This window comes from Vigna radiata, chromosome 8 (genome assembly GCF_000741045.1).
Source record: "Vigna radiata var. radiata cultivar VC1973A chromosome 8, Vradiata_ver6, whole genome shotgun sequence".
NCBI classification, from domain to species: Eukaryota; Viridiplantae; Streptophyta; class Magnoliopsida; order Fabales; family Fabaceae; genus Vigna; species Vigna radiata.
Window position 1 is genome coordinate 17,007,912 of NC_028358.1, and position 12,366 is coordinate 17,020,277.

Here is a 12,366-nt window from a genome sequence, read left to right on the forward strand (position 1 = left end):
TATATATATATATATATATATATATATATATATAACTTAAAAAATATAAAAATATAAATTATATTTTTTATTTTTATTGATAAAAATATAAATTGTGATAACAAATTGTCTAAAAAAATTAATTATTATTCTTTTATGTGAACAGTTTTTTTTATTAATATTTTATTATTAAATAAAGTTTTCTTGACAAGACGAAACAATTGAACTGAAACTAGAGAAGATGTAAGAGTAGATACAATCACTGTAACTGTTATAAGTTCAACCATAAAATAGTATACTGAATTGCTAGTAAAAGTAGATTAATTATTTTTAGTATAAGATAGTACAGTAAAGAATATTAAGACTAGGCCGCTTTTAGCTACTCCATGTCCAGCCCTACATACTAGGCCGCTTTCAGCTACTCCAGTATGGAAGAATATTAAGACTCCCGGTATTTGGTCAGATCAAATGTGAGGGTTCTCGAACAACTGCCAATGGCAAAATCATTACGTACCCCATCAACATAATGACAATATTTAAATCAATCAATACTTATATCCAGAAATTTACCCGCTTTCAGAATCTCTGTAAACACCAACTAGCGCTTCAGCTTTGTCATAAAAAGTGTCTTTCAGTGATATCACAATACTCTGAAAACCACTTCCACCATCAGGATCCTGGCTAGTCCTTGCCCCTTCGCATGATTTTGAACGAATAAAGCCAGCAACCTTGGCAACATTCAAGTTGTCCAACGCAGCATCAACTTCGTCCAGTATAAAAAATGGTGAAGGCTTGTAACTGAAACAAGAAGAAAGTAGGGAACAATATCAGTGGAACATAACATCAGATCTCAAAGAAATAGTTTTATGTATGGAGCCAGTGTATTTCTCAGATGAATTTTTATTATTAAAACTCAAACAGTAGTTATCAAGTATTCTTGTTCTAATGCAAGTTGTACAAACAACTCACCTGTGGATGGAAAATAACAATGCAAGTGCTGCAACTGTCTTTTCACCACCAGATAGTTGCTCCATATCACGGAAACGCTTCGTTGGGGGCATAGCAGTGTACTTGATGCCATGGAGAAATGGATCATCGTCATTTTCCAAGTTTAGATATGCTGTTCCCCCCAGTGGATGTGTATTGCTCTTTGTAAGTTGTTTGTAAATTTTATCTATATTACCAGATATATGGTTAAAAGCATCCATGAACAATTGGTACCTGCATCAAATACACACTTTAGCTTCATCCGAAGAAGACAGATGAAATGCAATAAATACAAAGATTTCATTTTCAAGACGACCGCTAAGGTAGAGACAAAAAAACTACCAATATAAAAGGTTGTACTTCATTAGAGCATTGTAAGGGGAAATGCAGGACAGTAGATGTTCGGAGGAAACTTATCCCCAACCTTGTAAGTGAATTATCAAATATCAAGCTTACCAGATTGGCCTTATAGTAAGCATTGTTTAACATGAGAACATATTTTCAGGATTTGTTAGGTAATGTTACCATCATTGTTCAAATTCATACATAAAGAATGTTACATTCACAGTTTTGAAGTTTCATGAAGGTTCTTCTGAATTCTATTATTTGAAGCTTTAGTGGTAAATAGTAGAAGACAGCGAATGGGAGACTATCCCCCAAAATGCTAGAGGCGTAGTACATTGTGAGGAAACCCCTACTGCAAGATAGTATCTAGAATGACTCGAAGCACACAACAATATTTTGCACTATAGACCAATGAACAAATAAACAATGTCTCAAACCAATACTCCATATGCAAGAAAATGTCATAGGCCATATTAGTCAGCAAAGTTGTTATAGAACCAAAATTGGAAATATTTGAGAAAACCAAGAAAGTAAATCCTTGGTGTTTATTGAATACAAATAAAGAACCTCACGAGCGAATTCTTCTTCCAAGGTTTTCCCAGTTTGTCTAGACTCAAAAGATAATAACAAAAACAGATTGAATGATCTACAGTCCCACTATTTAAGAAAACCACCTCACCATGGATTAAAATTGTGCAAGTTGTTTCCTCAAAGTAGGTTGAAATCGAGAACCAAGGACAAACATGCCTAAAAGATGCTAACACATGATTATTAAACTCAAGTGTTAACTCGTAAACCCTAACAAGTTTATGTTCCTACATCCATTGCCAAAACTAACTTGGAAGCATACTCATTTTTGGAATAGGACCAAGCTCTCTGTGAACTCGATGAACTCGACCAAACTCATGAGCTTGCAATCAAGTTAGCAAGTTGAAAGGGATTTTCTTTTAAACCCAAACTGAAACCTTTGATTAATTTTTCATGCACAAAAATAAAAAAATTAATAAAAAGTAAAATAAAGAAAACTCAGTATGAATAAGTTCGTTCTTCTCCTCCACTTCACGGATTTGGGTTTGTTGTTTTGTAATCAATTAGCTGCTCTGTGTCATTCTCTTCTCCAATCAAGCCAAACTCATTGTCGTTTCACTATATGGTGGTGTGTCAAGCTCTACGCTGTCACCGTGCTCTGTGGTCACAGTTTTCTCTGCTTGCGGTTCTTGTTGCAGTTCTCTCTTGTCATAGTTCCCTCTGCTCCTTGTTTTCTCTACTCGCAGTTCTCTTCACGCAGTTTTTTATTTTTCTGCCAGCATGGTGTTCTATTCTTCTCTACTCATGGTTCTTAATCTATATAAAATAAACTTTTATTAATTTTAAATGCCCTTCTCTGCTTGGGTGGTGTTTTTCAATCATAGAAAACTTTAATTATATAATATGTTTTTCTAATTTTGTAATTGAAAATTGAAATTAGAGAGCAATCAAAGGTATGTCTGGGAGTGGATGCAATTCTAAGGGCAATCCATGTGTATCCTTATCTTTAACAATTTATGTTTTCTAATATTTGCATGAACTTATTTTAGTATAGTGGATTTATTTGGCTAATTATGTGACTGAAATATTAAATTAGCATATTACTGTTATAAAAAAATCATTCAAAGTAAACTCTTAAAAGTTTACGTGTCAAGTTTACGAAACTCTCCAGAGGTTACGTAAATTTTCAAGTTTGATAACTTTGCCTAAGAGTCTAATGTGGTGGTCCAACAAGATTTTGGCAGGTGGAGGACAATGCACGATAAGTTGCTGAAGAACAAGGCATGAGAATACATGACTGGGATTACAGTCATGCAACTTCTTAGGGTGGGTTCCACTACTCAAGGCACACTTAACCCTAAAATCTGTAGCCAAAAAGGTGAAAGCCAGCAGCAAGTTGCAGCAGACGGACTGGTAACAAAGAGGACTTTCAGTATTTAGGATAAAACGTATGTATTTTATTATGCTGAGATTACAAATCCATATATACAATGCTAGAAAGCTATTTTAGGAAATATAATAATAACTCCTAAAGAAAGAATCCGTATATTTCAGGAATATAATCATAATTGATAATTATAATCTCCTAAATAAGGAAGAAATATAATAAATAAAATAAAAAGATTCTAACACTCCCCCTCAAGCTGGTGAATATGTATTTTCCATTCCCAGCTTGGAAACAATACTTTCGAAGAGACATATCTGCAAGGTTGTCTTGTGAAGAGACATATGGAGTACAAATTAGACCACTATCTAATTTTTCTTTGATAAAATGCCTGTCAATCTCGATATGTTTGGTTCTATCATGCTGCACTGGATTATGAGTTATGCTAATAGCAGATTTGTTATCACAATAAAGTCTCATTGATTCATCTGACTTTATTCCTAAGTCTTCCAAGATGATTTTTAACCATAGTAGTTCACATATCCCTTGTGTCATTGCCCTGAATTCTGCTTTAGCACTCGATCTGGCTACCATATTTTGTTTTTTACTCTTCCAAGTCACAAGATTTCCACCAATGAAAGTGCAATACCCCATAGTTGACCTCCAGTCCACAATTGAGCCTGCATAGTCTGCATCTGTATATGCTTCCACACTTACATTCCCATTTCGTTCAAACAAAATTCCCCTGGCTGGGATTCCCTTCAAATATTGCACAATTCTTAGGGCAGCTTGTAAGTGAACCTCTTTAGGGTGGTGCATGAACTGGCTAACAAGACTTATAGCAAATGCAACATCAGGCCTAGTGTGAGATAAATAAATCAATCTACCAACTAACCTCTGATACATTTCCTTGTCAACTGCAGTACCTTCTTCTACATTCCCCAATTTCATGTTTGGATCAATTGGCGTACTCGCAGGCTTGCATGCTGTCTTCCCTGTTTCTTTCAACAAATTTGTGATGTATTTTTGCTGAGATATAAATATTCCCTTTTTAGAATGGGCCACTTCAATCCCTAAGAAATACTTCAATTTTCCCAAGGTCTTAATTTCAAATTCCTTAGCTAGATGTTGGCCTAACAACTGTTGCTCCTCCTCATCATCACCTGTTACTATAATATCATCTACATAAACCAATAGCACTATAACTCTCCCTGATGTAGAGTGTTTAATGAACAAGGTGTGATCTCCTTGACTTTGTTTAAAGCCCAGACTTATCATAACTTTAGTAAACCTTCCAAACCACGCTCGTGGTGATTGTTTCAATCCATACAATGCCTTTTTTAGTTTGCAAACAGTGTTGGCAGCTGTTTTTCCCTCATATCCAGGGGGCAATTCCATGTAAATCTCCTCTTCAATTTCTCCATGAAGGAAGGAATTTTTAACATCAAATTGTTGCAAGTTCCAACCATAGTTAGCTGCTAGAGATAATATCACCCTAACTGTATTCATTTTTGCCACAGGAGCAAAAGTTTCCATGTAATCCACTCCATAGGTTTGAGTGAATCCCTTAGTCACTAACCTTGCTTTGTACTTCTCAATAGACCCATCAGTCTTGTATTTTATAGTATATATCCACCTGCACCCTACTGGTCTTTTTCCATATGGGAGAGTCACCAAATCAAAGTACTATTCTTTTCTAGTGCTTCCATTTCCAGGTCCATAGCTTGTTTCCATTTTTTATCACTCAATGCTTCAGATAAAGAGGTAGGTGTGGTTGTGGTGTTTAGGTTTGTAAGGAAGGCTTTATGGGTAGGTGAAAAGTTTTTAAAGGATAGGTAATTAGCTAAAGGGTATAATGGCTTGGTAGTGCATTTCCTAGTCTCTTTCCTAAGGGCAATTGGGATATCTTGGTCCTCATAAAGGGATCTGGACTGGATTCAGATTCCTGTATTTGGAAAAACAGAGTTTGATGCATTGGAGATTAAAGGATTAGGAATAGTTACCTCATGTAATGTTGGGTTGGATGGTTGAACATGGACAAATTCTGGAACAGTCTTTGTCTTCCTTGTATAAACCATATTTTTACCAAATCTTACATCAGCCCCATCTTGAGTCTCAGCTATTACACTTTTAGTCCCTATTTCTAGTCCTAAGCTTAAGTCAGGAAGCATAAGGATATCATCTTCATTGGCATTATCAGATCTAATCTTCTTAATGCTAACACCAAATTGATTTTTTACCATTGAGAAAAAATTTTGAACCACAGAGCTGACTTCAGAATTTTGTTTTAGTAAGAAAACCCATGTGACACAAGTGCAATCATCTATAAAAGTAATAAACCAACGAGCAACAGAAACATTTGTGACATTTGAGGGACCCCATACATCAGTATGAATTAAATAGAAGGGAAAAGTGCTTTTATTATCACTAACAGGGAAAGAAACACGTTTGTGTTTAGCAAGTTCACACACTTCACAATTAAGGTTTGTCACATCCAATTTGCTAAAAAGGTAAGGGAATAATAATTTGATGACCCTAAAAGAAGGATGTCCCAGACGACAATGATGGAGGAAGACCTTCTCCTTGCTGGTCTTTATTGAATCAGAGAAAAAAGAGTTGTTGTTTCCCAGGGCTGATGGCAGATCTGGATTGTCCAAGTAATACAAGCCATTCCAGTTTCTAGCATGTCCAATCGTCCTCCCCGATTGTTGGTTCTGTATGATACAATCATTGTTAGAAAAAATAACATTGCATGAGAGAACGTGTATGAGTTTTTTAATGGAGACTAGACTAACAGATAATTTAGGAATATGAAGGACATTTTTAAGGGTGATAGATGGGCTTATTTGAACATCTCCTTGACCTACTGCAGTCATCAGAGAGCCATCAGCTATGGATATTTTCTTGTTGCTAGGGCAAGGGGTGTAAGAGGAGAAAATGTTAGACAAGGGTGTCATATGGTCGATAGCCCCAGAATCTAGTATCCAATATGGGTTAGGTTATTTATCTGAGGCATTAAGTCCAAAAGAAGGAAACTCGCCAAACGTACCTGAATGTGCTAGAGAACAACTACCTGGTGATTTATCCAACTTGTTAAGGAAGGAGCGCATCTATTGAACTTCATCCTGGTTAAGTGAAATTGGTATGCTGCTGTTTTCTTCATGTTTCACAGCACCTAGGTGTGCTTGTCCGCCCTTTCTACTATTGTCGCCTCTTTTTCCCCACTCCTTTTCATGATTTTGGGATCCCCAATCTCGACTAGGAGGCTTTCCATGTAGCTTCCAACATTTATCACGAGTGTGGCAAGGTTTGTTACAAAAGGTACACCATACTCCTTCATTTTTCTTTTCCATATTGGTGAGTCCCCCCTTTTGGGGATCAATCATCTTGGCCGATCCGGTTGCTACCATGGCTGAGTTTTCCATGGTTGGGGATTCTAGCATTATTCCCCTTCTGCTTTCTTCACTTCTTACCATAGCTACCACTTCATTAATTCCCGGAACTTTGTCTTTTCCAAGAATCTGGACTCTCACTTGATCAAAATCAGAGTTAAGCCCTACCAAAAAATCATAGACTCTATCTTGCTCAATATACTCTTTGAGCATGGCAGAATCATCTGGGCACTTGGCTTTGATGACCCTGTAATGGTCTAATTCCATCCACAGTGATTTGAGTTGATTGGCATACTCTGTAACAATCTTGGTTCCTTGTTTGGCAGCGACAATCTTCACCTTCACATCATATATTTGGGCAGCATCTTTAGCTTTTGAGTATGTCTACTCCACTGCATTCCAAATCTCCTTTGCAGAATTGAGAAACATGCAAGTATCAGTAATTTCTGGGATCATGGAGTTCCATAGCCATGCCATGATCATGGAGTCTTCTTCATCCCATTTTGTAAATCTGGGATCATCTTCTAGAGGAGCATCATCAGTCAAGTGGTTAGCTTTCCCTTTACCTTTTAAAGTTCTGCGAACAAGTTGGGCCCATTTCAAATAATTTGTCCCATTTAAGCGGTAGGCAGTGTTGAGGTTTTGAAGTTGTTCCTGATTGGTTTGTGATGCAGTAGGCACCACTTCAACAGTGTGGTCTGCCATGTCCAAGCAGCAGAATGATGGTAATGCAGTGAGAAGAGATTTGAAAGGAAAAGCAATACAAAAGAAAGAGCACTGCAGCAATGAAGGCTACAGTGTAAAGTTTTGTTGGCAACAGCAATGAAGGTTGTTTTGACAGAGAGAGTGGCAGCAATGAAGGCTGCCGACTAGGGTTTTAGTGCGCAGTCAGAGGCAGCTCCCAGATGTTGAGAGCTCTGATACCATCTCAGTATTTAGGATAAAACGTATGTATTTTATTATGCTGAGATTACAAATCCATATATACAATGCTAGAAAGTTATTTTAGGAAATATAATAATAACTCCTAAAGAAAGAATCCCTATATTTCAGGGATATAATCATAACTGATAATTATAATCTCCTAAATAAGGAAGAAATATAATTAATAAAATAAAAAGATTCTAACAAGGACAAAGCAGGACCTTACCAACTCTGTATCCAACTTGAATTTAAAGATGAGTAAAATTAGTGAGTATATTTCTCAGCTGATGTAATTTTTATAGATGTGAAAAGATGAGAAGAGTACAGAACAAGGAACAGCCCAAGTCTCTTAATCCCTAGACTGTGTACAACCAAAAAGTGGCTATATAAAAGTTGTACAACAAAGTAATAATTAACTATTTTATCAGTATAATATCACTAGTTAAAAATAACTTCTTCAAACAAATAGTCATTTATTTATTTCGTGACATCATTTTTTATGTAATTTTAAGACTCCTTCAGTCCATCCACCAAAACCATGCACACTATAAACCATTGCCTACGTAGTAATATTATAATACAAGTAATGACAAAAATGGAACTAAAATAACATGTACCTTCTCTGCTTAACCTCATTGAATCTCTGTGTTTTTTCCCTCTCCTCTTTCCTGACAGCTTCAAACTCCTCAGTTACAGCTCTTTCCTTTTCCAACAGAGCCTCATATTGGTCCAATGCCTTCAAATTTGGTGCTGTTCTTTCAATCTCAGCTACCAAGGCATCAATTTTTTGCTTAAAGTCTCCCTCAATTTTATCCCTGTCTGAGTGCCTCTTATCTTTCAGTGCCCTACTTAGTTGATCAAAATCAAAATGTGGAGCTGTTACTGAGTTATCAGTATCCATGGGATCTGATATGATAGGGAGGTTAATCTGTTCAAGTTCACACTTTTCGAATATTTCCTGTTTTTTCACATTCAACTGTTCAATTTGTGCCTCCTGTAAATACACCAAAGATGTTGGCTATCTACACTTTGCATGCAAGTTACACCAGAGACAAGAATTATTGTACATCTAACCTTAGAATTTATCAGGCGAATAAGTTTGGATATGTTTGTTGTGGCTGCAGAAGCTTTCTTCTTCCACTCTAGGATTTCCTTCTCACATTCTTCTGACTTTGATTTCCACTCTTCAAGAGTAGAAAGAAAACAGAGGAAGAATAAGATCCCAAAATAAAACATAAATAAAGTAATAGTGGGTCTGTATTCCCATCAATTTGAGATAGATATAGCGCAGGGCTACCCAGATAATCAAGCTTTCACTTCATCAACATCCCCAGTATGCCACAGATATATCATACAGCAAACACAGTTATCAAATATACCTTTAACTTCTTCCTTTAACTGATTAACCTCTTCAGTAGACTTCTCAGCCGCTACCTTCGCTGCAGCCTCTCTGTCCTGTACACGTTTTAAATCTTTCTCTAGAGCACTTAGAGAAGCTTCCAATTCTAGAATTCTTGAACTCATGTCCCGATTTTGCTCATATTCTAACCTATAGAATAATTTTAAAAAATAGAAACAAATGAAAGCATAGATCAAATAAACAGCACCTAGCTAGATGGGAAAAAAAAACTGAAAGTTAAGCTTCAAATACTTTCTTTTTGTGATTTTTGCTTTTTATCAATTTTCTAAGGTAATTAAAATCCTTCTGAACATAAAAGGAGATGCAGTAAAAGAAACTTTGGTAATTGAGAACACTACATGTAACAATGACAATAATTCATATCACAACGAAAAACTTCAGTTAAATTACTATTTTAGATGCGGCAAACAAGAACTTAATCCTGTTTTCTATACAGCAGAATCCACGATTTGAGCCATGGATCAAACCCCAAGAGCTATGAATCTAAAATTACTTATGTAAAATAGATCCGGAAAATGAAATAGGTACCAGACAGATATTTTCTGACCACCTACAGATTTGTGTATCGTATCAATTATGCACACCTAATCTTCAATACATAATCCTCTAACTAGCGTTTCTATCTCCCAGTTATATAGTAATTAGTACTGAAAAAAAAGTAGAACTCGGCATCCTAGACTTAATTGAACATCAAAAGTTCTAGTTTTCCTCTTTCCTCTTTCTCATTTCCATCAATATTTTTTTCCTGTTGATTGTAGTTGTATACTGTACTAGTTGTTGGTATTTAAAACACTTTTAGCAATGCACGTACGTATTACTTGTATGTAAGATCATAAACACCTTCATGCATGTAAATTATGTAAGTCAAGTTAACAGACTGCGAAAGATGTAATTTAAGTACAAGAAAAGGAACACACTGATATTTTAATTTTGAAAGATTGCTACTAAAGTGCAGCCTCTCCTCCGCTATAGTTTGAGCAGCCTTGAGTCTATTTTCTTCATATTCACGGATGTTTGCTACCCCAACTGACTTGCTAAAGTCTCTGTATATCCTATCAGTAATTTCATTTATCCGCTTCTCAAGCTTTTGTATTTCTTCATTGCTCTTGTTAACAGCATCGTTTAACTGCATAGCATAAACATCAAGTAACCAGTCAGATATACAAGGATATTGCTACAAACAAATTAAAGAAATGTGAATACAACCCTCTTCAGCTCTGGACTGATACATTCAATTCTTTCTTTGATTGTCTTCTTTTCGTGGCTCAGATTTGAAAGTTTATCTTCAATGCTTGACTGGCAAAGGTAAGAGCATAAAAATAAAATTACTTGAAATATTCCAAATGAAACAAAAGAAATAAATGTCATCAATGTAGAAAGATTCTTACCCATACCAAGACAAAACTATAATGTTTCTAACTACGGATTCACAAAAATGTTTATTGTCAAGCACAAAATTAAATAACATTGTTAGAATAATTACATCTATGTATAATCATTCCACCATCACAATTTCGTCTAGCGACCACCGGATCTCGATCGCCTCTCCACACGACAACCAACCCCATAGGTGCCAAAGTCCATTTCTCCTCAACATGCCACCACACGCATCATCTTTGTGTGCTGCGAACTAGCACGTGTTGTCCACACGCTGCCATCTGCTCATCAGAACGACATTGTGTCACCTCCAAGTTGTCGTCGGACCCCCTCTCTCTGTTCTNCAGAACGACATTGTGTCACCTCCAAGTTGTCGTCGGACCCCCTCTCTCTGTTCTGACCTCAAAACTTTACTTCATAAAGTCCAGAAGCCACCCTTGTGGAAATTCACCTAGGCTTTTTCCCCGATTGTTTTTGTTCCCTTGATCAAAAAATGGCGACTAAAAGTGTTATTTCATTCTCTGGAAGTCCCTCAATTACTTCCGAGAAGCTAAATGGGAAAAATTACATACCTTGGTATGCTCCTGTCAAAATGTGGTTTCTTGGCCAAGAACATTATGACCACCTTGAGCAAAATGGAAGCCATGCATGCTAAAAAAGCTTAACAATGTGTTGTAATTAGAGAAGATTTATTTAGAATCTTCCTAATTAGAGAAAGTAGATATACAATCTTTTATTTTATTTTGTTTCCTAGTTTTTCTATTTCCTTTTTTAGGAGAATTAGATTGTTACAAATAGAGGATATGAGAATGTATTTTCAATCAATTCTAAATAATAAATTTAAATATTATTTTCTACTTGGTGTCAAGAGCTTCCGATCTTGGAACTCCATTCCGCTGCACAATCGTCTCCGCCGTTGTCCGACCACCGCCGCTGCCGCCGTCGCCGGTTGGGGTCGTTGATAGGGCAGAAAGGTGCGCCCAACTCCGACGACCACAACGCCGGAAGTCGCTCCGTCAGAGGAGCCGCCGGCACGTGTAGCCCACGCGCCTACCTCCGGCGAGTCCATTCCTAGAGTCGGTGACGACTCGTTTGGCCTGTATTTGAGCAGATCTGAGTTTTAAGTTTTGCTCCTTCTTTTCCGGCGAGACCCACTCGCCGTCACCGCCACAGAAGAGTCGCTGGAGACTCCTGAGTCTGTTCCTAGGGTTTGTGACAACCCATTTGACCTTTTCTTGAGTAGATCGGGTTGTTTAAGTTCTGCTCCTTTTTTTCTCAGTGTGATCCATACACCATCATTGTCTTGGAGACTCCCTCGTTGCGTTCTACAGGATATCTGAAGTAAAAATTATTCCTTTGAAAGCAATGGATGAATCAATGAGTAAGTCCTCTGGATCATGCACTTTGTCCATAAAAGGTAAGATTTACCTCAATATTGTTGATCATGTGTCTCAAGGCATTTGGATTCTTGATTCGGGTGCAACTGATCATATGACACCTTTTAGTGTGTCCTTCGACTCATATGGTAAAAGAAATAAAGAACAACTTATTACAGTTGCGAATGGTCAGGGTATACCTATATGCGGCTCTGGGAATATAATTTTGGACTCATCTATTGTATTGAAGGATGTTTTACATATTCCTCAATTAGCTATCAATCTTATCTCTGTGCAAAAACTCACAAAGGATTTAAATTGCTCAGTAACATTTTTTCCAACTTATTGTGTTTTTCAGGACCTTGCCACGGGAAAGACAATTTTAATTGCTAAGGAGCATAGTGGGTTGTATTTTTTAAAGTTTGATGACCAAAGCAATACGAAAATCATTAGTCAACAAGCAACATCGGAGACATAGGCAAAATCTCAAATATGGTTACATCATCAAAGGCTTGGGCATCCTTCATTCAGTCTTATCAAGTCCTTATTTCCCCACTTGTTTACCAAAGAATCTGTTGAGTCTTTTAATTGTGATATTTGTCAATTTTCAAAACACCATCGTTCATCTTATCCTATTAGTCATAAAAAGAGTAT

General features: G+C 36.6%; 1 protein-coding gene across 3 annotated transcripts in view; it reads right to left on the bottom strand.

Moving 5' to 3' along the window:
• Positions 1-219: 219 nt before the first annotated feature.
• Positions 220-12,366, bottom strand: part of LOC106772250 (structural maintenance of chromosomes protein 1-like) — a 29,053-nt gene continuing 16,906 nt past the window's right edge. For all 3 annotated transcript variants that reach the window (XM_014658525.2, XM_022784524.1, XM_022784525.1), the window contains 8 exons: positions 10,166-10,255; positions 9,877-10,085; positions 8,919-9,088; positions 8,614-8,723; positions 8,157-8,533; positions 949-1,200; positions 550-777; positions 220-467 (listed from right to left, as the gene is read on the bottom strand). In XM_014658525.2, the coding sequence (XP_014514011.1) occupies positions 419-467; positions 550-777; positions 949-1,200; positions 8,157-8,533; positions 8,614-8,723; positions 8,919-9,088; positions 9,877-10,085; positions 10,166-10,255 (1,485 nt within the window). In that variant the 3' untranslated portion in view covers positions 220-418. The remainder of the gene's footprint in view (positions 468-549; positions 778-948; positions 1,201-8,156; positions 8,534-8,613; positions 8,724-8,918; positions 9,089-9,876; positions 10,086-10,165; positions 10,256-12,366) is intronic.